At 46.1% G+C, this 26,298-nt stretch overlaps 2 protein-coding genes across 4 annotated transcripts in view; both read left to right on the plus strand.

Moving 5' to 3' along the window:
- The window catches only part of dok4 (docking protein 4), a 52,502-nt gene extending 30,730 nt beyond the window's left edge, over positions 1-21,772 (plus strand). The window contains exons 3-9 of the mRNA XM_080885501.1: positions 14,555-14,662; positions 16,365-16,479; positions 17,121-17,240; positions 18,042-18,231; positions 19,271-19,409; positions 20,026-20,143; positions 21,477-21,772. Coding sequence (XP_080741627.1) covers positions 14,555-14,662; positions 16,365-16,479; positions 17,121-17,240; positions 18,042-18,231; positions 19,271-19,409; positions 20,026-20,143; positions 21,477-21,622 — 936 coding nt within the window. The 3' untranslated portion in view covers positions 21,623-21,772. The remainder of the gene's footprint in view (positions 1-14,554; positions 14,663-16,364; positions 16,480-17,120; positions 17,241-18,041; positions 18,232-19,270; positions 19,410-20,025; positions 20,144-21,476) is intronic.
- A 4,379-nt stretch (positions 21,773-26,151) lies between these two features.
- The window catches only part of nadsyn1 (NAD synthetase 1), a 13,226-nt gene continuing 13,079 nt past the window's right edge, over positions 26,152-26,298 (plus strand). For 2 of the 3 annotated variants that reach the window (XM_080885720.1, XM_080885722.1), the window contains exon 1: positions 26,152-26,298. This exon is cut by the window's right edge and continues 73 nt beyond it. In XM_080885720.1, coding sequence (XP_080741846.1) covers positions 26,287-26,298 — 12 coding nt within the window. In that variant the 5' untranslated portion in view covers positions 26,152-26,286. The other variant, XM_080885723.1, reaches the window with a different exon arrangement.

Raw genomic sequence — 26,298 nt, forward strand, 5'->3', positions numbered from 1 at the left:
TTAGAAGGGAGTTTTTCCTTCCTGCTGTGGCCAGGTTCTTCCTACTCTGATTGTTGGGGTTTACCTGTATTACTGTACGGTCTCTTTCTACTGTTAGCCGCTGTTAGCCACTGTTAGTCATTGTTAGCCGCTGTAAGTCATTGTTAGCCACTGTTAGTCGCTGTTAGCCAATGTTAGCCAGTGTTAGTCAGAGTCTTGAAATAAGGTCAGTAATGGTCTTGTTTCACGTGTGAGGCTGGGCTGAAAAATCTCACACAGCTAAAACTTGCTGCAGCAGATTCAAATCCTCCACATCAAGAGCCAAATGTGATTGAAAATAAAAGCTGAGAAATATTTTATATGTTATTATTTATGTTATGTATGAAATATTTGAGTTATTTTTATTTGTTAAATACTACAGTAACTGTTTTACTGCAAAAACCCTGTATATTTTAATGATACGTAGCCTATTTAATCCACTTTAAAAGCTCTACACTTTGAACAAATGGGAATCTGTAGTTTTGAGGATGCGGTGAATTCCCATCACTTAAACATAGAAAACAAAAACCTAAGGCACTTTCCCAAATTCAGCAACAGTTCTACTCGTCGCCAGCAGCTCCACGTTTTCTCCCCGTGCGCCTGGATCGTTCCTGCCTTCAGCGCCACAGGACTCAGCGAGCGACATCTGTCTCCTCACCTGTTCCTCTCCTCCTCTTCATCAGGTCGCCTCATCACAAACTCATCATCATATCCTGTGCTATGATTTACTTTTGTTTGTGTTTGACGAGGTTTGAGCGCTCGCCACACGTGTCACAAACCTCGCCTCTGCTGACACAGCTCCAAACACGACTCTGCTTACGATGATCAACAGAGCGAGCGAGCACGCACGAGCCTTGATGCATTGATACAGACGTATTTCACAGGTGGAAGAAGTAGTTCCTACTAATCCTTTAGACAGTCCCAATAAAATAGTTCCACTCTGTTCCTGTTAATGATTAACTGCAAGTTTAACCCAGATGACTAAAACCAATATTTCCGTATCAATCCGCACACCACTGAAGTTCAGACTGTGGAGTAAACTCAGCATGCACAGACACATTTTACCTGGAGATGTACGTGAACACCTGTGTGTGTGTGTGTGTGTGTTGTGTGTTTGTGTTTGCTATGATTTCAAACATCTGTAATCAGAACTCAAGCCTGAAATTACATGAAATCCAGAAGTTTCGTGAACGTTTTATTGTGATTCTGTTTACGCGCTGGTTTTGTTGCTAATCTGAACCTAGCTACAGCATTTACCTGTCCATCCACCGATGGCCTCGTGCTGACTCTGCCTAGTTTGCTGTTGGATCTGCAGCTGCAGAACCCGTGAAGCTCTGCAGGGTTCATTTCTGCTGTTTACGTTCAGCTTTGTGAACGAAACCCACAAATGGCGCACAGCAGGAATGAACCGGCATCAGTTATGCTAATGAGCAAACGTGACAAACATGCAGCTGCTCGTTAATGAACCTGTTTGTCTGGATGAAACAAGCCTTTACAACAAGTGTAATAACAGGTCATAAAACCCAGATCCTGATTTTATAGCCTCTAACGTTCAGTGGTAGCGAGGGAGCGATCTGATTGTGCACTGGGTTCAAATTGCTTTTGGGTGCACGAGGGATTTACAGGAAATGAGGCGCGCATGTAATCCAGCATCATTTTATCTCGCCACTCTGAGTCCCAGTGACGGGAGAGGGATCACCAACAACCGGGGGCATCACCCTGTAGCCACGCCCTCTTTACGAACGTTGTGAATCGCAGTTTCTGTGACCTTCTGACTTTTTCTGTAGCGCCATCATCTGGTCATATTTAGTCTTTCCTGTGACGCTGTTTTTAAAAGCAGGAAGATGAATGTTCTCGGATTTTCTGACTCCTAACTGAAACAGAAGCAGGGCTCTGACAGTCGGTGTAGATTATTTCCCTGCTGAGGTCTGTGTGTCTTCTCAGCTTTGCTTTAGCTGCTCAGACTCTGAGGAGGACTGTTTTCTGTCCTTCATCATGAAGATGAGGGATGGAGCTCTAATCGTCGTGGGCTTTTGTTCTTTTCCCCTCTTTTATAAATGCGGTTAATCACTTGGAGGAGTTCTGGGACTTCTGAAATCTGAAAAAGAAATGATTGGTCCATGAAGCGAGTGATGAATTGAGGGATCTAAAGTGGTTTTGATTGGCCCGGGCATGGTAGTTTTATCTGGAAATAATTCATGTAATGGCGTGTTCCAGCTGGAAGGCAGACCTACTTATCCACAGCAGAATTCCTTCTCCGTTTCGCTCTCTTTGGGAATCTTTCTGTTTGCTTTGAACACTATCTCATGTCGTATTTTTGCCCGGTCGTCTCTGACTGCCCTGCCGTTTAATTGCTCTCCGTCTTCGCTTTCTCCCTGTGCTGCTTTCTGCCCTCAGTGCTGATTCTGCACAGCTCTTCCTTTTCTGTCTCGTTATCTGCATCCTTCCTCGGCGTTCCCGTGCGCCATCCACCCCTCTCCCTCTGTGTTTTTGCCCTTTTAAATTTGCTTCCTTATTCCAGCTCAGTCTTGCCCGCGGTCTTGCCCTTCGTCGTCCCGTGGAGCGCTCTGGCAGATATGAAGAGGCTTTGCAGCAGCAGAGGGATCAGAGATGATGTTAAGGCCACATTTCTTTGTGGATTTGTGGGTTGTTATTGAACATGAACACCGAGGAGTTCCCAAACCAGCTGACTGGACTCGGTGCGCTTTGTGTCCGATTTTCTCCTCCTGGATAAATCGGATTTGTGACTTTGATTGATTGGTAATTTATTTCAAACATGTAAACAATATACAGGTACATTTATTAAAGAAAATAAGAGAGAGGGGAAAAATACTATACAAAAAATCAATGCATTTCAATATAGCTGCCGTTCTGATTCATTTACATGTTGAAAGGGAAGAAGTAAACACTTATTTAATCCCACCCCTTTGCCATAAATTATCAGTTAATATTTAGTTGCTTCCTTACTGATATAATTTGTAATAAAAATAGTGAACAGATTTCTGATATACTATATCCTATAATATCACATCATGATTTTTTATTTTTTAAATAGAGACATTCACTTAATTTCAATATTTTCCTTTTCTTTATAGTTCGAGAAGATCATATTTTTATAACTCTTTTTGAACAGTTTTGTGTTTGGACGTTGCTTTAATTCCATATTCAGGCTGTTCCACAGTTTCACTCCATGCACAGAAACACAAAAGCTTTTTCTTGTAGTACGGACCTTCCCTGTTTTGAAGTTACATACATTTCATATATTTCCTGGCAGTTCTTTATTTTTTGCTTTGAATAGAATTTGTGCTGTTTGGAATTTCACTCGATCGTCAATTTTCAATATTTCAGTGCAAAAATAGTGAGTTTGTATGTTCCTGTAACCTGCACTGTGGATGATTCGAACTGCTTTTTTTTGAACAGTAAAATGTGAATGTAATGTGGTTTTATAGTTGTTGCCCCAGACCTCTGCACAATAGCTTAAGTATGGTGAAACCAGTGAACAGTAGAATATGAAGTGATGTTCTGTCGAATACCTGTTTTGCCTTGTTTAGTACTGCAATGCTTTGTGATACGTTGGAATGAATATATCTTACGTGAGCTCTCCAGTTAAGTTTTTCATCTATTATTACCCCCAGAAATTTATTTTCACTGACTCTTTCAATATCAACACCATTTATTTGAATCTTTGCATTTGTATTTAAACTACTATTTCCAAATAACATAAGTTTAGATTTATTCAAATTTAATGATAATTTGTTTTTATCAAGCCAGAACTTCACTTTACTTATTTCATATCCTCCAATAAATTCTGCAGATCATCACCAGAGCAAAAAATGTTTGTATGGTCAGCAAAGAGAACCATTTTTAATACTTTGGACACTTTACAGATGTCGTTAATGTACAAGTTGAAGAATTTTGGACCCAAAACTGACCCTTGGGGTACACCACAAGCAATGTCCACACATAAGGAGCAACCACCATTTAATTTCACAAAGTGCTTCCTGTCACTTGAATAACTCCGGACCCAATCTAAAGCGACCCCTCTGACACCATAACGTTCCAGGTTTCTTATTAATATATCAGGATCTATAGAGTCAAATGCCTTTGTCAAGTCTCTGAAAATAACCCAGCCACATATTTGTGATGTAATCTATTGAATCTAATAGTGCCGATGATGTTGATCTGCTTGATCTGAATCCGTACTGACTCTCGGTGAGTAGTTTATGTTTATCTATAAATTTTTCCAGTCGGTTTTTAAACAGTTTTTCAAGAACTTTTGAGAATTGAGGTAGTAAAGAGACAGGCCTGTAGTTTGTGAAATGGTGTTTGTTCCCAGATTTGTATAGAGGTATAACTTTTGCTATTTTCATTCTGTCTGGAAATCGACCAGTTTGAAATGATAAATTACAGATGTATGTAAATGGTTTTATAATAGCCTCAATGACTCTTTTAACCACTATCATATCAATATCATTACAATCCAAAGATTTCTGATTTTTACATTTTTTGACCATTTCAAAAACTTCATTTTCATCAACGGCTGTGAGAAACATAGAATATGGATTTCTGTCTATCAGTGTGTCCGGTTTGTCCTGTGCTCTCCCAGGATGACTGTTCTTGCTAAATTTGGTCCATAGTTACAAAGAGTTCATTGAGGCTGTTTGTCACAGCATCCATATTCTTCATGGTCGTTACAAATGAAATACTTGTAGTTCTTTTGTCCAGCCCCACGTTTTATAATCTTTTATTATTATTTCTATTTATATCTAATTGCTTATCTATTGCTTTACTAAATCTAAGTATATTAATTAACCTATTTTTATATCTTTTGTATCTGATTTCAGCATCTTCAGTTCTCGTTCTTAAGAACTCTCTGTATAGAGCATTTTTCTTTATAGATGCATTTTGCAGACCTTTTGTTATCCATGGACAGTCCATATATTTATGTTTCCTACTATACTGCTTTATTGGACAGTTGGTTTTGTACAGTAATGTAAATATTCTAAGGAATTCATTATACGACTATTAACGTCCTGCTCCTGATACACTTCACCCCAGTTCTCTTTCCTTATGTTGAGCTGCACAAACTCAGTGACGCAGCTTAAAGAGAAGCTCGGTCACCTCGTTTAAGCACCGCCTTCTTCTCGTACCCGAAACCTGCACGCTCATACAACAGCAACGTGTCAATCACACTGTAGCCACGCCCCAAACCCCTCCCCCTCTCCTATGTCCTTTCTGATTAAACGGGCCATGATTTTATAATTGAATATCGTGTTTTATTCAATAAGACTTGAAACCTGCAGCTGAGATGAAAAACTCAGAGCTCAGGTGAGCAGGACGTTTCTATCCAATCAGACGTCATTTTAAAAGCAGAGGGTATAATGTCGCCAGTCTCTGGTTCACCTGACATGAGACCGACTGGAGGTGATTGTCAGCTCAGTGTAGATACTGAAGGCCAGCATGGAGAAACCCCGAGTTTCCCCCTGTTAGCACGTCAGAAGCCTCACATTTGAAGCTTTTGGCGGGCGAGCGTCTCTGCGAGCTACCTCAGAGTTGCAGAGAGACGAATAGGAACAGAGGTGAACGGCGGTTTATCTGAGTTAGTCTTTGCATCTTCGGGGCACAGAGGAATGGCACAGCTGAGGTCCTCCTCAAGGCCGGATAGATGGACTGCCAAAGTCACGCTTCATTTATCTCAAGAGGAACAACAAAGCCAGAAGGAAAAGGGCCGCCACGCAGCGCCGCCACGCTGACCTCAGCTGTGTGCGAGTCTCTTCTTTGTTTCCTGCCTTAGCATTTCCACCGCCCTCACTGGATAATGAACTACAGTATTGATGAGATTGGTATTGATCAGCCTCCAGGCATAGAGCATCCCACACACGCCCTGTCAAACCGCCTCCCGCTGATTAATCATGACGTCGATGCATTCAGATTGCTAATAAGCTCCACGTCTCGAAACATATGTGAGATGTTCCCCATCCGTCTGTGTGCTGAGTTCTGCCTTTTGGGTGCAGCGAAACAAATGCTCGTCTAGTTTTTTCCACTTCCTCTGAGCTGTAAAATACATTTCCCATCCTTCAGCTGCGTCCGCTCGCTGGCGCCTTGGATGCTTTCCAAACTTTGAGATTGGAAGGCCGAACGTGCCTCAGAGGAGACGAGTGTGTGTTTGAGTCCTGCACAGGTTCATGGGCGTCTGTTCCAGTAATGGCTCCGTGTGTGCGGATGCTGCGTTGCAGCCAGCGAGCACAAAGTTACCAACGCATCTCTCCAACAGCGACGGTCCAGACCGAACGACCCCCGTGTGGTTCTGAGACGCAGCGTTTGAGGATGTGCTCGGGCTCCAGACTTCAGGAAACGATTTATTCTAAACAACGTTTACGTGAAAAGTTACTGCTGAAGCTGAAAATGAATCTTTCTCTGAGTTCTCCGTCCCGTTGCTTTTGGACTCTGTGTGGATTTCTTTATTAATGGTTCATGTTTAAACCTTCCTCCTGCAAAACAACCCCGTCCTGGTCTTTGACTCGGTCGGTGGATTTCTGCGGTAACATCTTTCCTTTCTTTTGTGTTGCCTCCCTGTGCGCCTCCTGTCTGTGTGGACACAGGACCGCTTCAGAGCCTTAGTTTCAATAAATGTAAATACGTCATCACAAACTAAATTATGAACTGGTGAGAGAAAAAACTTTTTTATTAAATGTATTAAATTATTCAATTTTATTTGATAGAAAAAGCAAATTAATTAAGTTTCCTGAAATAATAAATCATGTTAATATTCTTTATGTTAATAAAATGAAGTTCTAGAGGGAACGTTGTACTCCGGTACTTTATTCCTGGAGTCTCCGGGGATGAGATGAAGGTGAAAGCGTCGTAATTAATGAGGCCGATACTGACGGAGCACAAACTGCAGATCGGTCACTGGTTTGTCGAGCGGCTGTGTGTTCAGCTCAGGAACAAAGAGCTCACGTTTGGATCGGAGCTGATCGAGCAGGAGAAAAGAAAGATGTTGGGCACTCATCACCAGATTAAAAAAACAAACTGAATTATTCATGTGGGTTTATTGAAGGAGAGTGATGGATATGAACGCCCTGAAGGCCCTCAGACTCTCCCACAGATGGAATTAAATGTGAGGTTGCCCGAGGCCAGATTAAACTTATAGACACGACACATGAGAAGGTGATAGGTGAGCTAATTTGCAGGATATATATCCCCCCAGACGCCGGCTGTGATCTCTGCTTATCCGGCACGCAGCGCTCAGACGCGTTTAAGGCCAAAGATGAGTTTCATCTCTGCGACAAGCCGGAGAGCAGATGCAGCAGAATCACTTCAGCTGTCTGCACATGCTCAGAACGGACGGGTTTCCTCATCCTGCACATCGGCTGAAACTATGTCAGCATACACAACATGAGCAGTGGCTTTGAGGCCCAGCCCCACATGTTATCACACAGCTACAAGACTATTCAATTCAACTTTATTTACACATCGCCAAATCACAACAACAGTCGCCTCAAGGTGCTTTATACTGTAAGCTAGACTCTACAATAATGCAACAGAGAAAAACCCAACAATCATATGACCCCCTGTGAGCAAGCACTTTGGCGACAGTGGGAAGGAAAAACTCCCTTTTAACAGGAAGAACCAGGCTCAGGGAGGGGCGGGGCCATCTGAGAAGGAAGACAGGATAAAAGACTATCATGCTTTCATTTCAACAGCTTCCTGCAGACACCTGCTCAGCACCAGTCCAGTGTTCAGTTCTGGTCTCAGGCTGATGAGGAGGAGGGGTTTCCATATGTCTGGCTTCTGCTGACCAATCATGTTTGAGCAGGCCTTGGTTGCAGGTAAACGGTCCACCTGGCTGTTTGCCCAAATTCTGTCTGAGTGACTTAGCCTCGTGATCTGCATCTAGCCTGGAAGTTTGAGGAAGCAGCAAAGCGCTGGCTGTTCCTCTCAGAGGCGAAAGCTGCACTCATGCTAACACGCTGCTGTCTGTCTGCTTGTGCAGAGAAGGATTAATGAAACTCAGCCAACACAGAGATGCATCTGCATGCAGTCCTCTGACAAGCTAACAGCTCGCCACCTGTGCTTTACGCTGCACGCAGGTCGAATGCTGATCAGCTGAAAGTTTAAAGAGAAAAAGGGAACAGCAGAGTTCAAGCAGAAGATCAAGAAAGGCAAAAATAAAACGTGGAGCTCAGCTTCAGCTCACACGTGTCTGAGATAAGCAGATAGTATCACCATCATGAGTCTCCTCCTGCTGTCCCGAGAATCTGGAAACGAGTTTGATTTACCTTGAAGGCATCGTTACATAAGCAGCCGCTGAGATTAATGAGCTATCGTGACGTGGCACCACCTCTCCTCCCCGCTCTGCCCCGGCTGCGCTCTGACCTCTGACCTCCACCCACGTATCCTCCCGCCGAGCTGCTTTCCTTTAATTTTAGAGGCGATGTCGGCATTCCCGAGAGGTCATTTCAGTTTGTACAGATGAGTCATTCATGTGTGTGAGTGGTGGGGGGGTTACAGCCAGGTGCTGAAAAACACAACTTTAATCCAGTTACGGTGTTTTCACTCCTGCCGTGTTTCACCCGTTAAATCAAACTCTGCTTCTTGAATTTCCTCCTCTGTGTGCAGTAATCACACCAAACCAACCTCACCACGAGCCTGTGGAGGCGGTGGTCTCCGCCCAGGTCTGTTGATGGCGTGACTGTAATCTGACCTCAGTCCGACGTAACGACCAGGTTTACTCTGTAAATGAAAGCTGAAAACCTTCCCGAAGCCACGCATGCTTCATGTTCTGGGATCCAGCCGTGATTTAGCCTGAATCCTCCGTGTTCTCCAGTAGCCCAGAACTCAGCAGCTTCTTCCTGTATTTACTTTTGTTGCTCCGCCCCAGACTCACCTGGCCAATGAGCTGACAGAACATTCTCACCTGGTTTGTAGCGGCACATTTTGGTTCATTTGGGTTTTTCACTGTGTGAAAACAAACCAAGCTCACATGAACAGAGACCTCAGCGTGATACAGACGGGGGGGCATGCACACTACACGCCTCAGGGGGAGGGAGCACGAGGCAGGGCGAGGACATAAAAACCGAGAAAACAACTCCTGTGAAGCAGGGCTTCATCTTATCCAGGTGACCGCAGGGTTTGAACCTCTGCTGCAAACCCAGCCAGAGCAGGTTGGAGATCAACAGCTATGAAATCACTGCCTGCTGACCAATCAGTGTCCTGGAAGATCCGTTTTTTCTCCTGTGAGATTAGCACCTGATCCTAGGACAGAGCAGCTGTTCTACATCCAGCTTTTCAGACTCCAGCTCACAGCTACAGGTGGGAAACCTGGCGTTAGCTTAGTGAGGTGATAGCCAGCTTCATCCCCGGGTATGATGAGGAGAAAACCCTGACCCGCCTCTCGTTGCCTCACTCAGAGAGGAGGATTAGCTTTTCCACCTACATTTAACGTCCGTGTTGTGACTGGTGTAAGGTGTGAGGTGCTTTAAATGATTTTCCTCATTCCTCAGTGGTCATCGTGTCTTATTTGGGGATTACAGTTCTGCCTCAACACGCTAAACTCAGGACTGACATCAGCAGCAATTAGCACGCCGTCGCTGTCATTGTTAATCCTGCCTGAGGAGTTAATCTCCAAAAGAAGAAAGCTGAGAAGCTGAGGATTCATTGCAAGATCCTGGCAGGAATTAAACCAGTCGGAGCGGGATGTGAAGCTGCTGGTGGATTAGGAGAGAGAGCAGGTAAAAAGTTAAGATCAGAGACTTCATCTGTACACATGAGGTCATAACAGGAGCAGGCAGCAAAGACAAGGAGCAGGCGGAAAACCAGGCAAAAATACCAAAATACCGATGAAGCTGACTCCTCCTGACAGCAGCCAGGAAACAGGCGAAAGGTCATACATGAGGAAAACTGCTGGAACAGGAGCAGCCAGAGGCTGCACGGAGAATCGGCACAGAACATCCCGACAGCCTAAGCCGGGCTCTCACGTATGCGTCGGGTAAGGCACCGGCACATTTTATGTGGACACGAGTTACAGCAGGTGTTGTTTGACACAGACGTGGCTCGACTGTCACGACACTCCTGACACATCCACACCGGACCGTGGCTGAGCTCAGGCAGCCAGATTCACCCTGAGCCGAAACCGTCAGTCAGGTGAAACAGGAGCAAAGTCCTGACTGTTTGTAACGATCAGAAAGAGACAGAAGAAGCTCTGGTTAAAGAAGTAGAGCTTAGTAAAGTACAACTTTATTTGCTTTTGCTTTTTTTTATCAGGTTTAAGTGAAGCGATCTTTGAAATTAAAGTTCATCAAGACAATGCTTCAAAATAAGTGCCTGAGAAGGCCGCTGAGTGGTGAGGGTGGAGTTTCTGCTTTTATTGGATCAGCAGATCATTGCTGTGATTTTAGTGTTCGCTGCGAGTCAGAGTGAAACAGATTCTAATGATAGAGGAGAGTGGAGGCGCGGCCTGCTGCGTCTGCTGCCGTCGTTACGGTGACGGATCGCACAGATGTGGTTACTCTGCCCTCGCTGTTCACGGCTCTGTCTTCAGAAGTGAAAATGTTTGTAAAAGTTTTATAAATCAGCCGGGACCTTTCATCAGGCCTGACGGCAGCGCCAAGGTTATTCGTCATGTTGACGTGTACGCATCATAAAACTCTGTAAACTCGACAAATGAGCGTCTGCGCACAGAGATGAACGGACTCAGCACACATGCACACACACACGCATGCACACGCACGCACGCACATGCACGCACATGCACACACACACGCGCACATGCACACACATGCGCACGCACACACACACACACACGCGCGCGCACACACGCACACGCACGCGCTGGGAGTTTTTGGAAAGTTGAGGAAACAAACAGCTGCTGATTTAAACCAGGAGTACAACTATTGCCCAAAACAATCGTGACTGATTCGTCCTCGTATCGAGCAACACTGAGGTTCGTTTTAACGACGTCCTGACTGACAAACCGCCGCGGTATAAAAGATGGCCGTAGCTCTCAGGTGATTTAAACCTGCATCACAGTCAGAGAGGACGATTATCATCTTCTCTGGTTCTACGTTAACGACTCGTCAGGCTCGAGTCGTCGCTGTCTCCGGGTTCACAGTCAGATCGACACTTTGTTTGCCACGCCCACTTTCAAAACACGCAGATGACGTGAGAGGACGTCAGTAACAACGCCACCCTGCAAGATGTTCTTCAGCCAGAAAGTTTCACTGTGAGGAGACTGTTGTTGTGATATAAACTAAGTTGAATTGAAGTGCACGTTTCCTGGTTCCTCTGGGATTTAGCTCATCGGTTGGAGGCTCAGTACACGCATCTTCTCCGCTGTTGGAGATTTCTGCCGTAGACGAGTCTGTCCTCTGAGAACGCTCTAATCTTCTCCGTGACGCGCAGCACGTTTTTCAACCACCAGGAAACCAAACAGTAACCGACTAAATGTGTTTTCAGGCGATGCCCCACAGTCACTGCACCGGTCGATGCTCGCGCTGACCTTATTTTCTATCAGACCAAAGTCATCACCAGAAAGAGCTCGTGGTCCAGTACAGAACCAGTGCAGCTGTTAGCGTGGAGGTGTTGGGACGCAGAGGCCAGAAGCTTAATGAAGCAGGTGTGCTGAGATCTGATCAAACTGTAATGGTGCCTGTGGGGACGCTGGTTAGAGATGCAGGCGTTTCCTGAGACACATTATTTTTGCTCCATTATTTCCTCCTGATTCCTCTGCTCGATATTTCATTTATGAGGCTTTAATAACTGGAAGTCACCACAGTGAAGTTATTACTGTGTGTGTGTCAAACAGCTGCAGTCCTGACGCTTCATCTTAAAATGCGCTTTAGATGCTTACAGTAGTTTTTGGTCTGAAAAGCGTGCACTTCATGTAATGCACACTGCAGACCTGGATGTGACTGAGCACTTATTAGCAGCTCTGTGTGTCTGTGCAGTCTGTGATAGCCGAGCTCTCTGAAGATGGTCACCAAAAACCCTGCAGTGGCTTAAACGCGTTTGTGGGTCACGTGACTCTGACTTGTGAGTCCGTCACAGGATCCGGTTCGGTCACTTTGCTCCTAGGAAGCGACTTCACAAACTATCTTGAGCGGATACGATCATTTCAACTCTGATCTGCTGCTAAAGCAGCCGGCTGTCATGCAGCACACCCATTTTCTGGCAGAGCTGTTGAAACCGGGCCTCTGCATCGTGTGGTTTCGGTCTGCAGCCGCTGCAGCTCAAGCGAAGGACAAATGTGTGATTTGAGAGAAAAACAGAGCAGCCGTGGATCCATTCAAAGTGTGCCAACGCAGCATTTCAAGGTTACGCTAACACCTCGGCTGCATAACATCATCATCTCCTCGTGCTTTCATCTGAGCGAGCCCCTCTGAGAATTACAGCAACTCCCAACAGCTCCGCACTCGTTTCATCTTTGAGGCTACAAGAAGGAAGCAATTAGCTCTCCTATCTTCCCCTTCCTCCCATCTCCCTCCTCCGTCTCCTCTCTTTAGCTTCACTTAGCACTCCTCACAGCTCTGTCTGCTGAGACCTGATTACTTCAGAGGACAGTGAAGGGAGAGATGAAGAGGAGGAGGCTGACGAATGATGGGGAGGGAGGATCCGTACAGATGGTGGCCATGAAAGCGCTGCAGATGTTCATTGAGTAAAAACAGAAACTAAAGTGGAGAAATGTTGAAAACTTATCAAAAACTACACGTTTAGTAGTTCAGCAGGTTTTCTGTTCGTTTGATTCTTTCAGTTCTTATTTTGTTGACAGTTTCAAAGCATTTAAATGATATAAGCTGACTTAATCCACCCGATATTTCCCCTTGTTTGTCTCATCAGGTCTCCAAGGATCTGTTTGGGCTGTAATTATTACCATCACTATTAGTTTTAGTTATTATTTTTTAGCCTGTTTGGCATACCCATGGTGGGAGAAGAACCACCAGTAACACTGTAAAATCTCCCAGTTTCTGTGCTGAGAAACAGCCCAGCCCGACCCTGAAGTGCTCACTGGAGGACAACATGAGCTTAACTGTCCTCCTCTGAGGCGAGAGCCGCTCTGATCAGCCTATCGTGTCTGGTTTCTTCAGGCATCAGAAAACGTCTCCTCGCTGTGAAAGTGTCGCCAGAGTCAAAGACTAAAGGCCAGCGTGTACTCGGGGTCAAAGTCGGGCTTAATGCTCTCCACGCAGCTGGAGGTTAACCCTCTAAAGCCTGAACCTTGAAACTGGAGAGTTTATTGAAGCATCTGACAAATTTGTTTGAAAAACTAATTACATTTTAATTTCCATATATGCCTTTTATTTTGTATCAGTTTGTTACATCTGGCTTTAAGAAACCATCCACCTGTCGGTCAAATAGGCCACGCCCCTTTAATCCTTAATACAATTTAAACAGGTGAGTTTTAGAAACATCCTCCCTATGCAGGTGTTATGGAAGAGAAAGGATCCACAGATAGCAAACAGTTTGTGTATCAGGCTGCAAACATGGTTATTTCTGCCGTAAAGTTTTAACATGGGAGTCTATGGGGACTGACTCACTGCTGCCTCTGCTGGACGTTAGAGGAACTGCAGCTCATCTTCATTCTTTCCCTGGATGTTGCTGCTTGGGTTGAAGTTCAGTCCATCAGCAATCGTCTCTCCTCAGAAAAGAATGAATTACTACCTGCTTTGGAAAACAGCATCTGCTGAACTTGATTACACAAGATGACCAAATCATTGTTATGGATCCATGTCTGGGTGATGCTGAGAGTTTATATCAGAGCTAATCTCACTCAGGTTTCCTTTTAGAGGTCACATATGTGAGGAGCTCCACACTTGTTCATTAAAGACCAGCTCCTGGCTTTAGCCCAAATAATTACAGTTACATTACAACATGTGAATTTTGATTTTATGTATTGTAGAGCCTGTAAAATAAATAGGCCCAAGTGTGAAAGCTACACAACATGAGGTGGATCAGTTAGTTAGACTTTGTTACTGTTACTGTAGTTCCTGCACAAAGTTTTCACCAGAAATTTAAACCTAATTTTCACGATTTATTAACGACACTCACCATCATTCCAGAGTGTAGCAACCAACCAGCTGTGTTGAACATGGTGTCAGTTGCTACTGACAACAAGAACTAAAGCTGTTTCAACACAATGGGCTGAACCATTTTTTAATGCGGGTGCGGGGGGGGGGAGGTAGGTAATGCACTATGTCGAGTTTTAGAATGTAATTATTTTAATTAACTTCAATGGTAATTATAACTAAGCTCAAAGTGTTAATACTTATATGCATATTGTCATATGCAAAACTAGGGTGGCAAGAGAACATGCCACCCCAGTAGATCCGCCCCTGAGGACAGAGATTTGCAGAGAGAACACGAGACGAAGCTTCGCTCTGTATCCACGTCCTGCACTGACTTTATGCTCCACCAGGGGCAAGAATGTACATTATGTTGATATGAGGTTATGATGATATAAAATGAATGTCATTGTGTGTGTGTGTGTGTGTGTGTGTGTGTGTGTGTGTGTGTGTGTGTGTGTGTGTGTGTGCTTCAGATCTATCGGCGTTGCTGGCTGGTGTTCAAGAAATCTTCCAGCAAAGGACCTCGTCGTCTGGAGAAATACCCCGACGAGAAGGCTGCTTACATCAGAGCATGTCCTAAAGTAAGTGTGTGTGTGTGTGTGTGTGTGTGTGTGTGTGTGTGTGTGTGTGTGTGTGTGTGTGTGTGTGTGTGTGTGTGTGTGTGTGTGTGTGTGTGTGTGTGTGCTCTTTAGAGCTGACACACTTACTGACAGAGATGAAAGCCTGTACAGAGCTCAGCGTGAGGCGGCCGTTTCTTCTTCTTCTCTTTAAAACTCAGCAAGCTTTCGTTCTTCATCATGATCAGCAGCATTACTTCTCCTTCAGATGACCGTCCTGGCTGCCTTCACACTCCTTCACTGAGCATCCTTCAGCTTGTGAACTTGCTCTTTGTTCTTTCTCACAAAGCTCTAAAGAATCGACTGTAATCCAATCACAGCTGAGATGTTGAGGTGGACGGGACGACTCCAGCTGCAAAGAATCAGACACTTTGAGGAATATTTGGCTCAGCTTTGATGTACACTCCCACTCTAAGGTGTGGACACACCTTCTCGTTTAATGGTTTTTCTTTATTTTCATGACTGTTTACATTGTAGATTCTGACTGAAGGCATCAACACTATGAATGAACACACGTGGAATCATGTAGTAAACAAAACAGTGTGAAATAACTCAAAACACGTTTTCTATTTTAGATTCTTCGTAATATCCGCCCTCTGCTTTGATTCCTGCTTCGCTCACTCTTGGCCTTCTCTCCATGAGCTTCATGAGGTCGTCTCCTGAAATGGTTTCCAACAGTCTTGAAGGAGTTCAGAGATGCTGAGCACTTGTTGGTCCTTTGCCTTCACTCTGCACTCCATCTCATCCCAAACCATCTCCACTGGGTTCAGGTCAGGTGACTGTGGAGGCCAGGCCTCCATCGCTCTCCTTCTTGGTCAAACAGCTCTCACACAGGCTGGAGGTGTGTTTGGGGTCATTGTGCTGTCCTGGCGTGTCGCTGCAGGATGCTGTGGTAGCCATGCTGGGTCAGTGTGCCTTCAGTTTTGAATAAATCCCCAACAGTGTCACCAGCAAAGCCCCCCCACACCATCACACCTCCTCCTCCATGCTTCACAGTGGGAACCATGCATGTAGAGACCATCGTTCACCTTTTCTGCATCACACAAAGACACAGCGAGTGGAACCAAAGATCTCAGATGTGGACCCATCAGACCAAAGCACAGATGGTCTAATGTCCATCCTTGTGTTTCTCAGATCAAACAAATCTCTTCTTGTTGCTTTTCCTCAGTCGTGGTTTCTCAGCAGCTGTTTGACCATAAAGGCCTGATTCACACAGTCTCCTCTGAACATGTAGAGATGTGTCTGCTGCTGGAGCTCTGTGTGGCATCCATCTGGGCTCTGATCTGAGCTGCTGTTAATGTGTGATTTCTGAGGCTGGCGACTCGGATGAATGCATCCTCAGCAGCAGAGGGACTCTGGCTCTTCCTATCCTGGGGCGTCCTCATGTCAGACAGTTTCATCGTAGCACTTGATGGTTTTTGTGACTGCACTTGGGGACACATTCAAAGTTTTAGCAGTTTCCCAGACTGACTGATTTATAAACACAAAGTAGAAAACCTGACCTGGATTAAATTAGACTGATCACCTAATTAGCCAGTGATATGTAGCCTGACAGGCCCTGCCAGCAGGTGGCGCCTCGGCTCCCGGTCGACGTTAGAGGTCACAGTGTCTCTGCGTGGTGTTTAATCAGCCCTGTTTTCCACTTTATCTCCAACTTGCTGTTTAGGTGACAGAGATCAGCAATGTGAAGAACATCACACGACTGCCACGTGACACCAAGCGACAGGCGGTGGCCATTGTGTTCACAGACGACACCTCACGCACCTTCACCTGTGAATCAGGTAACATGTCTGCCTCGACCTGTTTGGGGGGGGATAGAGAAGGCACAATGGAAGAGCTAATGGTGATATATAATGATGTGTAATGTATGAGGAAGAGCAGTGCCCAGTGCATCATGGGAAACCCCCGGCAGCCTACGTCTATTGCAGCATAACTAAGGGAGGATTCAGGGTCACCTGGTCCAGCCCTAACTATATGCTTCAGCAAAAAGGAAAGTTTGAATCTTGAAAGTAGAGATAGTGTCTGTCTCCTGAATCCAAACTGGAAGCTGGTTCCACAGAAGAGGGGCCTGAAAACTGAAGGCTCTGCCTCCCATTCTACTTTTAAATACTCTAGGAACAACAAGTAGGCCTGCAGAGCGAGAGCGAAGTGCTCTAATAGGGTGATATGGTACCACAAGGTCATTACGAGTTCCCAAAAATGTTCAGACTTGATGCGTGCCAATTCAAGAGGAGCTCATACGTTTAAACATTTAAAGTCTGCGTTCTACTGTGGATAAAATAAATAAATATAGATTTATGTGATTTTGAGAGTTCCAACTTTTTGAGTTGAGTTTGTTTGTGAGGAGCAGGATTTTAAATCCTCGGTGAGGTGAAGCCAGTACGTGTTTGTAGTCCCCGACAGCTCTCTCTCTCTCTCTCAGAGCTGGAGGCTGAGGATTGGTTCAAGACGCTGTCGATCGAGTGTTTGGGGATGCGACTTAATGACATCAGCATGGGCGAGCCAGACCTGCTGGCTGCTGGAGTGCAGTGTGAACACACAGGTACAGCACACACACACACACACACTGTAACTATGACCATTTTATCAGTCCGAGCTGAAGATGTGCAGATGTTCATGGCAGTGAGACAGGATCAGAAATGAGTCCATCAGAGGGACAGCTGAGAGTCAGAGGCTGAGAGGGTCTGAGCGTGTGCAGAGGAGGGAGGGTGGAGGATAAAGATGGAGCTGCCAGGCAGGAGCAGAAGAGGAAGAGCTCAGAGGAGGTTCATGGATGTAGTGAAGGAGGACGTGCAGAGGGTTGGTGTGACAGGAGGATGCTGGGACAGGAGGAGGTGGGGGCGTGTTGATCAGTTTTTGAATGTATGGTATTTTTACCCGTGATGTTTCTTTTGGGTTCTTTTCCTTTGATCGAGGCTGCTGATGTAAATCTGCTCTTAATGACTCGTTAAATCACGGTTGACTCGCTGCACCATCGTGTGGCACGACGTGGTATTACATGAAAGTCCAGCCCAGCACAAAGACGTTTTCAGTTCACTGTGAAACATTTCAAACTAACACCAGGAAGTGACACTGAAAGCTCCTCCAATTGTGAACCTATTATTGTTTATTGTTGCTTATTTTTATGTCAGATTTCATAAACCTTGCAGTGCTCTTTGCACACAGTTATGAAAACTTTAGAGGCTGCGTCTGTTATGAAACAATGATTAACTTTAACTTTATTCATCCTCCAGCTGCAAAAAAAGCAGTTCACTGTTAATCGGTGTTTACTGTGAGGACCTGAGCATGAACACAGATTTTACTTAACATTTGGGCGGAGTCTGACCGTCCTCTGTCTCCTCAGAGCGCTTCAACGTCTTCCTCCTCCCCTGCCCCAACCTGGACATCTACGGCGAGTGCATGATGCAGATCACCCACGAGAACATCTACCTGTGGGACATCCACAACCCTCGCACCAAGCTGGTCACCTGGCCGCTCTGCTCGCTGCGGCGCTACGGACGCGACGCCACCCGCTTCACCTTCGAGGCTGGACGGTGAGACTTCGTGGTGGTCGGGGAGGGGGGGTGGTCTGTCCTCAGATAAACACAGGTGACATCCATCACAGGTTAGAGAGCGCCATCCTTTGTTAGCAAGGTGACTTTGAGATGAAGTGCTTATCTGAACTCACATACTGTCAGTCCAAGGATACCACACACACACACACACACACACTCACACACACACACACACACACACACACACACACACACACACACACACACACACACACACACACACACTCACACACACAGACACTCACACACACACACACACACACACACTCACACACACACACACACACACACACACACACACACGCAGGGCGCTGCATTGGGCTGAGCCTCGTGAGGAGATTGAATAGATTAGTCGATGAATCGATGCTGGGACAGACCTCCTTATCTGCTCTTCTTTGATAGAACCTGACCAGCTATGATTGGGTCAGCATGCAGATAATGCTGTGTGTGTGTGTGTGTGTGTGTGTGTGTGTGTGTGTGTGTGTGTGTGTGTGTGTGTGTGTGTGTGTGTGTGTGTGTGTGCGCTTAAACTCAAATCTGATTGGAGAAGATGCACATCGATCGATTATCAGAAAAGCGCCATCAGTCAGTGAGTGCGAGTATAAAGGGGCTGACTGAGCCTGGAGTGGACGTTGGAGGAGCTGCTCAGGATGCTGCTTTGCCTCACACACTTTATTTTTCTAATTTGACCAAACGTGATTACAGGCTGAACAACAAGTGCGTCCGACACTCTGCTCCTCCAGCAGCAAAAAAAACCTTTAACTACACAAAGACGGCAGGAAGAACCAGGCCAGAGATGAAACTGCAGATCACTTTCACATTTGTCGTCTTGTTAACAACAAACGGGTAAATCCCTAATTTGGTGACGTAGTTCTGGAGGATGAGCAGTGCTTTACTTCCCTCATCTCAACCTTTATCTTCTCTGGAGTGACTCAGAGAGAAAACTGAGCAGTAGGTAGGATTCAGACGACCGCGAGATAACACCGCCGTTTTCACGCTGAGCTGCTGTCATGTGCAGGATGTGTGACAGCGGCGAGGGACTCTACACCTTCCAGACCAGAGAGGGGGAGCAGATCTACCAGAGGGTCCACTCGTCCACGCTAGCCATCGCTGAGCAGCACAAGAAGGTCCTGCTGGAGATGGAGAAGAACAGCAGGGTGAGGCGTGACCTTTCCTTTCTGATGATTTCAGCAGACTCGGGTTCAAATTCAACCTTTATTCAAACCCTGTGCGATTACAGCAGCGCACAGCCACAGACTGTATATAAATGATGGAAGTAGCAGGTCAGAAAACATCCAGAAGGGGGCGACTTCCCCGTTTCAAAGAGCATCTTAATTTAAACAAAGCACCATTAAGTGTTAATAAATGCATAAAAAATGTGTTCGTCTCAACAAAGTTTAGAAAAGGTCAAAATAAACTTCCTGTAACGCTGTAACAAACAATTATAATAAATCAAGGCTATGAAGTCCTATGAAATTTCACTTTTGTGCTTCACATTCACATTTTATTCAGTTTATTTGGTAAATAAACAGAAAAGCAGTAAATAAAAATCTCACAGAGATAAATGCAGACCTGCCTTGCTCAGAGGCTCAGAGCCAGCAGAAGAGAACATGGGATTACATCATGTGGTTAAAAACGGGCTGGTCGTACCCGTGGCGTCTTCCTGCTGGGACGCTTTCACAATAAAATGAACTTGATTCTTTGACTGCGTGTGAGCCGTGCTACTTCCTGCGCTTATTGTCTCAATTCCTGATGTTGTGTTTTTTATCCCAGCTGCTGTCGAAGGGCTCAGAGTCTGGCTCGTACCCCTGCACCCCCACCGCCATCCTGCCCCGATCCGCCTACTGGCACCACATCACTGGAAACCAGACCGGCATGGATCCCGGCAGCGGTACGCCGCACGCCAACCCTTACATAACATTTACACGAGATTTATACAGGATTGAACTCTTGATGATGTCAGAAGTTCAAAAGCTCCTCCCATAAACTCAAGAACCAAACCTGATTGTTGTCTTCATGGTCGCCTCCTTAAAGCTCTGCACTCGTAGGAAGTCCCGCTCTGATGACCTCCATGCTCCATCTCCGTGTTTACTTTACTTTTTTCATTCTCTTCACCTCCTTTCTCACCTCCTTTCTCACCTCCTTTGTCCTTCACCCCTGCTGGAGTGAAGGACAAAGGAGGCAGAGGGTCGTTCAGTACAGATGGACTCAGTGTTGTTTTTAAAAAACAACTCAAAACTCACCTTTTTAAAACTGCTTTTGGTTCATTCTTGCTTGTTTTATATTGTCTGTGTGACCTTTTTATGACTCTCTATCTTATGTGCAGCCCTTTGTGACTCTGTCTAGAAAGGTGCCATATAAATAAAATTGTCTTTATTTATTTTATTGACAGATCGTCAAAAAAGACAAAGACAGAAACACATGAGTGACGAGTCGTGTCCAAATACAGAGACGTTACCAGTTTATGCTTCATAAGAACATCTGTAGAGTCACACATGCAACATAAAGTATCCAGGCAGATATTTCTGTCTTTGCAACTTCAAATAAACATTATTCATAAACTCTTAATATATTCAAACATCATGTTTTGGTGAAGCTGTTCCTCACCTGCTGCTTTTCTCTACGTTTCATTCGTCACTCCACGATGTCCCAAAACAAGAGAAACTCCTGAGTAATCGAGTATTTGCTTCTCGGTGCGCTGTGACCTGAAAACATTGTTTGGAGAGTAAACATCAGAAACGTGCAGATGTAAAGAGTCCGATGTTAGAGGAGCTGCGCAGAGACCCGACAGACAAATTCAGCTTTGGTTTCAGAGTTTTTGGTGGATTGTGTTTTTGTCGTGTCGCGACGCCGACGCTTTACACACACGTGTTGAGGAGATCGATGATAGGTTTATAGCATGAACTTATTCGCTGGAACGTTAAGGACAATTTGCTGCACAGCAAACAGACACGTTTATCCTACCACAGAACAATAAGAGAAGCTACGAGCTCTCCCGCGCTCCGGGTGTGGATGCCAGAACACGCTGCACGCTTTGCAGACTGCTGAACATCACACATCCTATCACTACACTATCGATTATACACCTCTGAGCACATATGGTTAAATATTTCCTGATACAAATGACAATAATAAAATCTAAACCCATCAATCGATATCAGAGTCAAGTAGCATCAAGGCTCCGCCTACCTCAGGTAACAGGTGTGTTTCTGCTCCGTCTGCAGGTGACGCCGCGGAAGACGAGCTGCTGTCCACCCGCCTGCCTCCCGACCGCCACGCGACGCTGCCCCTGGCAAACACACACACGCAGTCTCAGCCACACATACACACACACTCCCCGACACACTACCCCACCTTCCCCGGACAGTGACACACACACTCACACAGGTGCGTGTGGACTTTGAAGACACACACAGGACCCACATGCATGCAGACACACACACTGGACACTCCCTCCTTATATCTGACAGCCCAACATCACACCTCACAGGATGGAGGGACGCTAACAGCACGCCGTCCCGAGAGCGCACTTCCTGCGGCTGCATCCTGCTGTGTGGCGTGAGGACTGAAAGCTCTCAGCTTCAAACCAGAGACAGAGTGAAGATTGTACGGACGTTTTTATACTGAATTTCTACCGCAGCTTCCTTTTGAAATCACAACAATAAAGAGGAAATGAGCGGCAGCCTGACACGCACACGTGGACCGACGCAGGCCTGTTCGCGTCCTGCTGCTCGCTCAGCTGCTTCCTCCTCCTCACACCAAACATCAGTCTGCCGTCACCTGTGTGAAGATGTGTTTTGATCTTTATTTGACCCGCCCACAGTCACACGCCAGCGTGGCTACTAGAATAAGCAAGAATTCAGTTATTAACTGACAGAATTTATTTACACCTCAGAAAATTAATTTGTAATTGTTCGATTTGCTTGTTAGGTCTGACGCCTTTAACCGTTTCCAGGTCCGAATCCTCTTCAGTCCTAAAATCAGGGAAACTGAGGAACAGCTGAGGGTGGAAAACAGTCCAATAAAACATCTGTGCAGCTGTTCGCTCAGCTGTGACGATAAAGTTTAATCAAAAGGAGGATTTATGAGGTGAGCAGGAAGAAAGCTCGCTCTCTGGCTGAAGGATTTAAAAAAGACTACAAAAGCACAGTTCATGTCATAGACTGTATATAAAGGATGGATGTAGCTGCCCAGATGTGACCCTGATGGGATATGATGTCACCGCGGTGAAACGTGGACCAGCAGCTGAGAGCTAAACGTCAGCGCTGATGCCACTTTTTAGCTCTGTCCATCTTTCTTTACAGTCTGCACAGCGAGTTTACGCGTCGGGCTCTCGGCAGCGCCGACCGAGCTCGGTCACTCAGACGTCTCGGGCTGGTTTGGATCTCTCGATGATCCTGAGCTCACTCTGAAGTCAGACGCTGAGTTTTTAAACGTGTGCTGTGCGTAAATAGAGCTGATCAACAGCTGCACAGGACCTGGAAGAAGTTCTCTGAGGTCATCTCTTAACAAGCAGATCATCTTTAGGCTTAAAGTAAAAGAAGTCAACGCCACGAATGTCATCATATAGAAACCTTAGGCTGCTTTAAAGCATATTCAGGCCCACGTGGTTGCATTACTGTGGCTCCCTGCACAGCTTAGGTTGTTTTTTTATAGTGACAAAACTATGAAACGCCAACATTTGGTCAAATTTCCCGTTTTTATGGATGTGGGAGGATTGAAGCGATGTATGATCCTGCTGCTCGGTGCCTTAACAGCACCACGAGGACTGTGAAGACACGCGTGTGAAGAACACATTTATCACATGTGGATAAATGCCTTTGATTTCACTGGTAGACGTGACTCCGCAGCTCCAGGATCTGCTCACCGAGCCCTGGCTGCGGCGTTTCTTATCGAGTGATTCCTGAGCTCTCCGGGATGTGTCTTATTGCACCTTGGTCTTTTTACACACCCCTGTTCTCATCATCCACGGGTTTTAGGGACATTTGCCTGTCAGTAACTGATGTTCACTGTCCTTACATTTCATTGTTCACTTGTCACTTTTCCCTCTGACAGATGGAAACTCTCAGCCTCTCTGCACGGGTAGAGTTCGTCAGTTTGAGCCTCACATTTGTGTTTCTTCTGGTCCGTAACCATGTGTGAAGAACTGGTACCTCCAAATCTGAGGCCACGGTTCTGAGCAGGAAACAGGTGGAGTCCCTCCGTACGGGTCAGGGAGGTGTAGCTCCGCCCAGTTCTTTAAGAGCGCTTGGGCTGTTGTTCACGGCAGATCACAATACGGATCTGAAGTGTGTGGATGCCGTCGGTCTTACCCTCACCTTTGACCCTGAGCCGTGTTGTAGATACTGTGAGGCTCCTCTGAAGGAGGAGCTCAGTCTTTCAGGAGGAGGTCAGAGTGTAGCGTCCTTCACACTGGAAGGAGGCAGTGTGAGGTGTTTGGGAGGAGGCCAGACTCAGGACACAGTTTGTGTCTCTGAGCTGGCCTCGTGCTTCCCCAGAAGAGCTGCACCAGTTTCAGCCTGATGGACTGCTGCCTCCAGATAAGCTGTGGAAAATGGATTTGTGGGTGTAAAATAGCAAAATGTGTTCAAACACTGACACGAGTAGAAGTGGAAATAACACAGGTTAGGTTTCACTTCTGCCCTGAGGTCACACCAGAGGCTTCACTGGGTCCCTGAGGTAGTCTGCGATATGACAATAGAGAAACCCTGAAGCTGCAGCAGTGCTGGCATCAGCAGACAGATAGCAGCACAGTTAATCACACACGGCCCGTTTTTCTGCTTCCATTGAGTCCGAATAGTCCAGGTGGTCAGGACGTTCTGTTGGATAGCACAGCCATCGTTTCTGTCATCAGTAATATGAGCAACGACCAGCCGGGAGCACGGCTCAGACGCACCACAGGGCGCTCCATTTGGAAACTAAAGTTCTTCAAACTTATGTGGAGGAGCTCAGAGCGATGCCTGAACGGGCGACGCTGGTTCTGGATTGGTTATTGATCGTTATCGATGGCGTCAGAGGAGAATGGCAGGTGCTGCCTTTGCCTTCTCTCACACTGAGCTGTACAGGTGAGGTGGAGGTGGGGAAATACCAGGACAGCAGATGCACGTCGAGGTTTTTCCACCGTGGGCTCCGATCAGCTTTCAGCCGCTGCCTTTTGACTCCGCCCTCGTCTTTTTTCAGACTCGTTTTCCGCGTCGTACCCGGACTGTGACGAAGCTGGATTCCTCCTCTGTCACCATCATTAGCTGTTCTTCCATCACTGAAACATGACAGGGCTACGAATTCCATCTGTCCCCCACATGATGGAAGCTGTGTACATATCTGCTATTTATTTCATGTGCATTTGAGTGTGTGTGTGTGTGCGTGCGTGCGTGCGTGCGTGCGTGTGTGTGTGTGTGTGATTACTGGAACATGTGTTCATATAAAATACACACACACTCTCTGTTGGACCTTGTGATGTAGAAGAAGCTGCTCCACCTTGTCAGCGTGGATCTTCATGAACCAGAAGAAAGCGTGCATCCGTCCGTTCGCTCATACACGTTCACGCCTGTGCCGCGCTGCAGTTCATCTTTGTAGCAGGAGGAATCGTGCAGAGGGGTGTTTCATAAAGAAGGAGCAGGACAGGCCAGACTTAAAGCTTCATGTTTGTCGAAGAATAAACGAAAACTTTGACCCTGAAAAGATCTCTGCTTTGAGGGCCGCGTCTCATGGTAGCACAGGAATGTCGTGTCACATTATCGTGCCAAATCCGGCGTATTGGGCTGATTCCAGCCTGTTTGTTTGGTTTCCTGCTGAGACTCGAGTCTTTATGAAACCCCCTTCTGGCCTCACACACCTAAGTGCTCAGTGGAAGCGCTGAGTGATGGACGAGGCTGGGAAGCGAGACGGGAAGCGACGGCTTCCCTGCAGCAGTCGTAGTGTGTCTGTGATTGTAGTGTCATCTCTGGCCGTGACCGCCCCTCAGCTTTGTAACCGATGACAATAAATGCCGTTTCCACCCGCTCACACTGTCCACACAAAGTGCATGTTTTAGAGAAAATAAAGTTCATTGTTACTGAAGGATGCGGCTCCCTGCTGTGATGTCAGTCCTTAAATTTTGTTTTACCTCTTATTTTATTATTTTATTACATTTTGAAGCTGCTTGTAAAATATTCAATATTAAGTTTTTTGTGTATCAGATGATTTAACGATGAAAGATCTGACAGTTGTAGGTAGAAACCCAGTGATGGTGGTGCGAGGGAAGAATGAAATGAAAGGTTGAGCTCACAGCACAGAGGATCTGCCTCCTCCCAGATATCTGTGGGTTTTGGTTTTTTGCATATGTCACATTTATGTGTTTCAGGTCATCAAATGTTCAAATTAGACAAAATGATGCCAGTGATGACAAGATGCAGCTCTTCACGATGGTTTCTTTTATTAAAAGAAAGAAAGCTTTCCAAACCTGCAGTGTATAAAAAGTGAAGCTAACTAACAACCCTCCAGCCTTGGCAGCCTTCAGTGAGTCTTTCACATGGATGGAGGAATTTCACTCGGACACTCGTGACACATTCACACTGGACTTGCTTGCTGGTGTGTTTGGGATCATCCTGCTTAAGCAGAGTGCTTCCTCGTGGCTCCATCAGCTACACCAAGTCTATAAAGCTCAAACTAAGAAATCAGGACGGGGCAAATGTTTCGTCACAGGTTCAACTCCAGCTGATTTCTGCTACTGATCCAGGAGCTCACATATGTGAATCTTTTCCAGTTTATCCTCTAAAAATGAAGCGTCGCAGGACAAATGGTATAAATGTGTCTTTGTTTTTGGATCATTTTGTGAACTCAGAGGCTTTTTCCCTGCCTGCGCCCACCCTCTGCCGTCGGTGTGAGTCTGTGAGGATCCAGCAGGGGGCAGCAGCGCTCACGGGCTCAGTGAAGGCAGCGGGGGAAGAAGAGGCGGCAGGAAGCGCTCACACAGCCGCTGACCTGCAGCTCCGCTCTCACCTGAACCTTTCTGTCCTCGATCACCTGCGCCGTGTGACCACGTGACCCTCCGACATGGGCCGGAAG

This window comes from Rhamphochromis sp. 'chilingali' (assembly GCF_963969265.1).
Source record: "Rhamphochromis sp. 'chilingali' genome assembly, chromosome: 6".
Classification (NCBI taxonomy): domain Eukaryota; kingdom Metazoa; phylum Chordata; class Actinopteri; order Cichliformes; family Cichlidae; genus Rhamphochromis; species Rhamphochromis sp. 'chilingali'.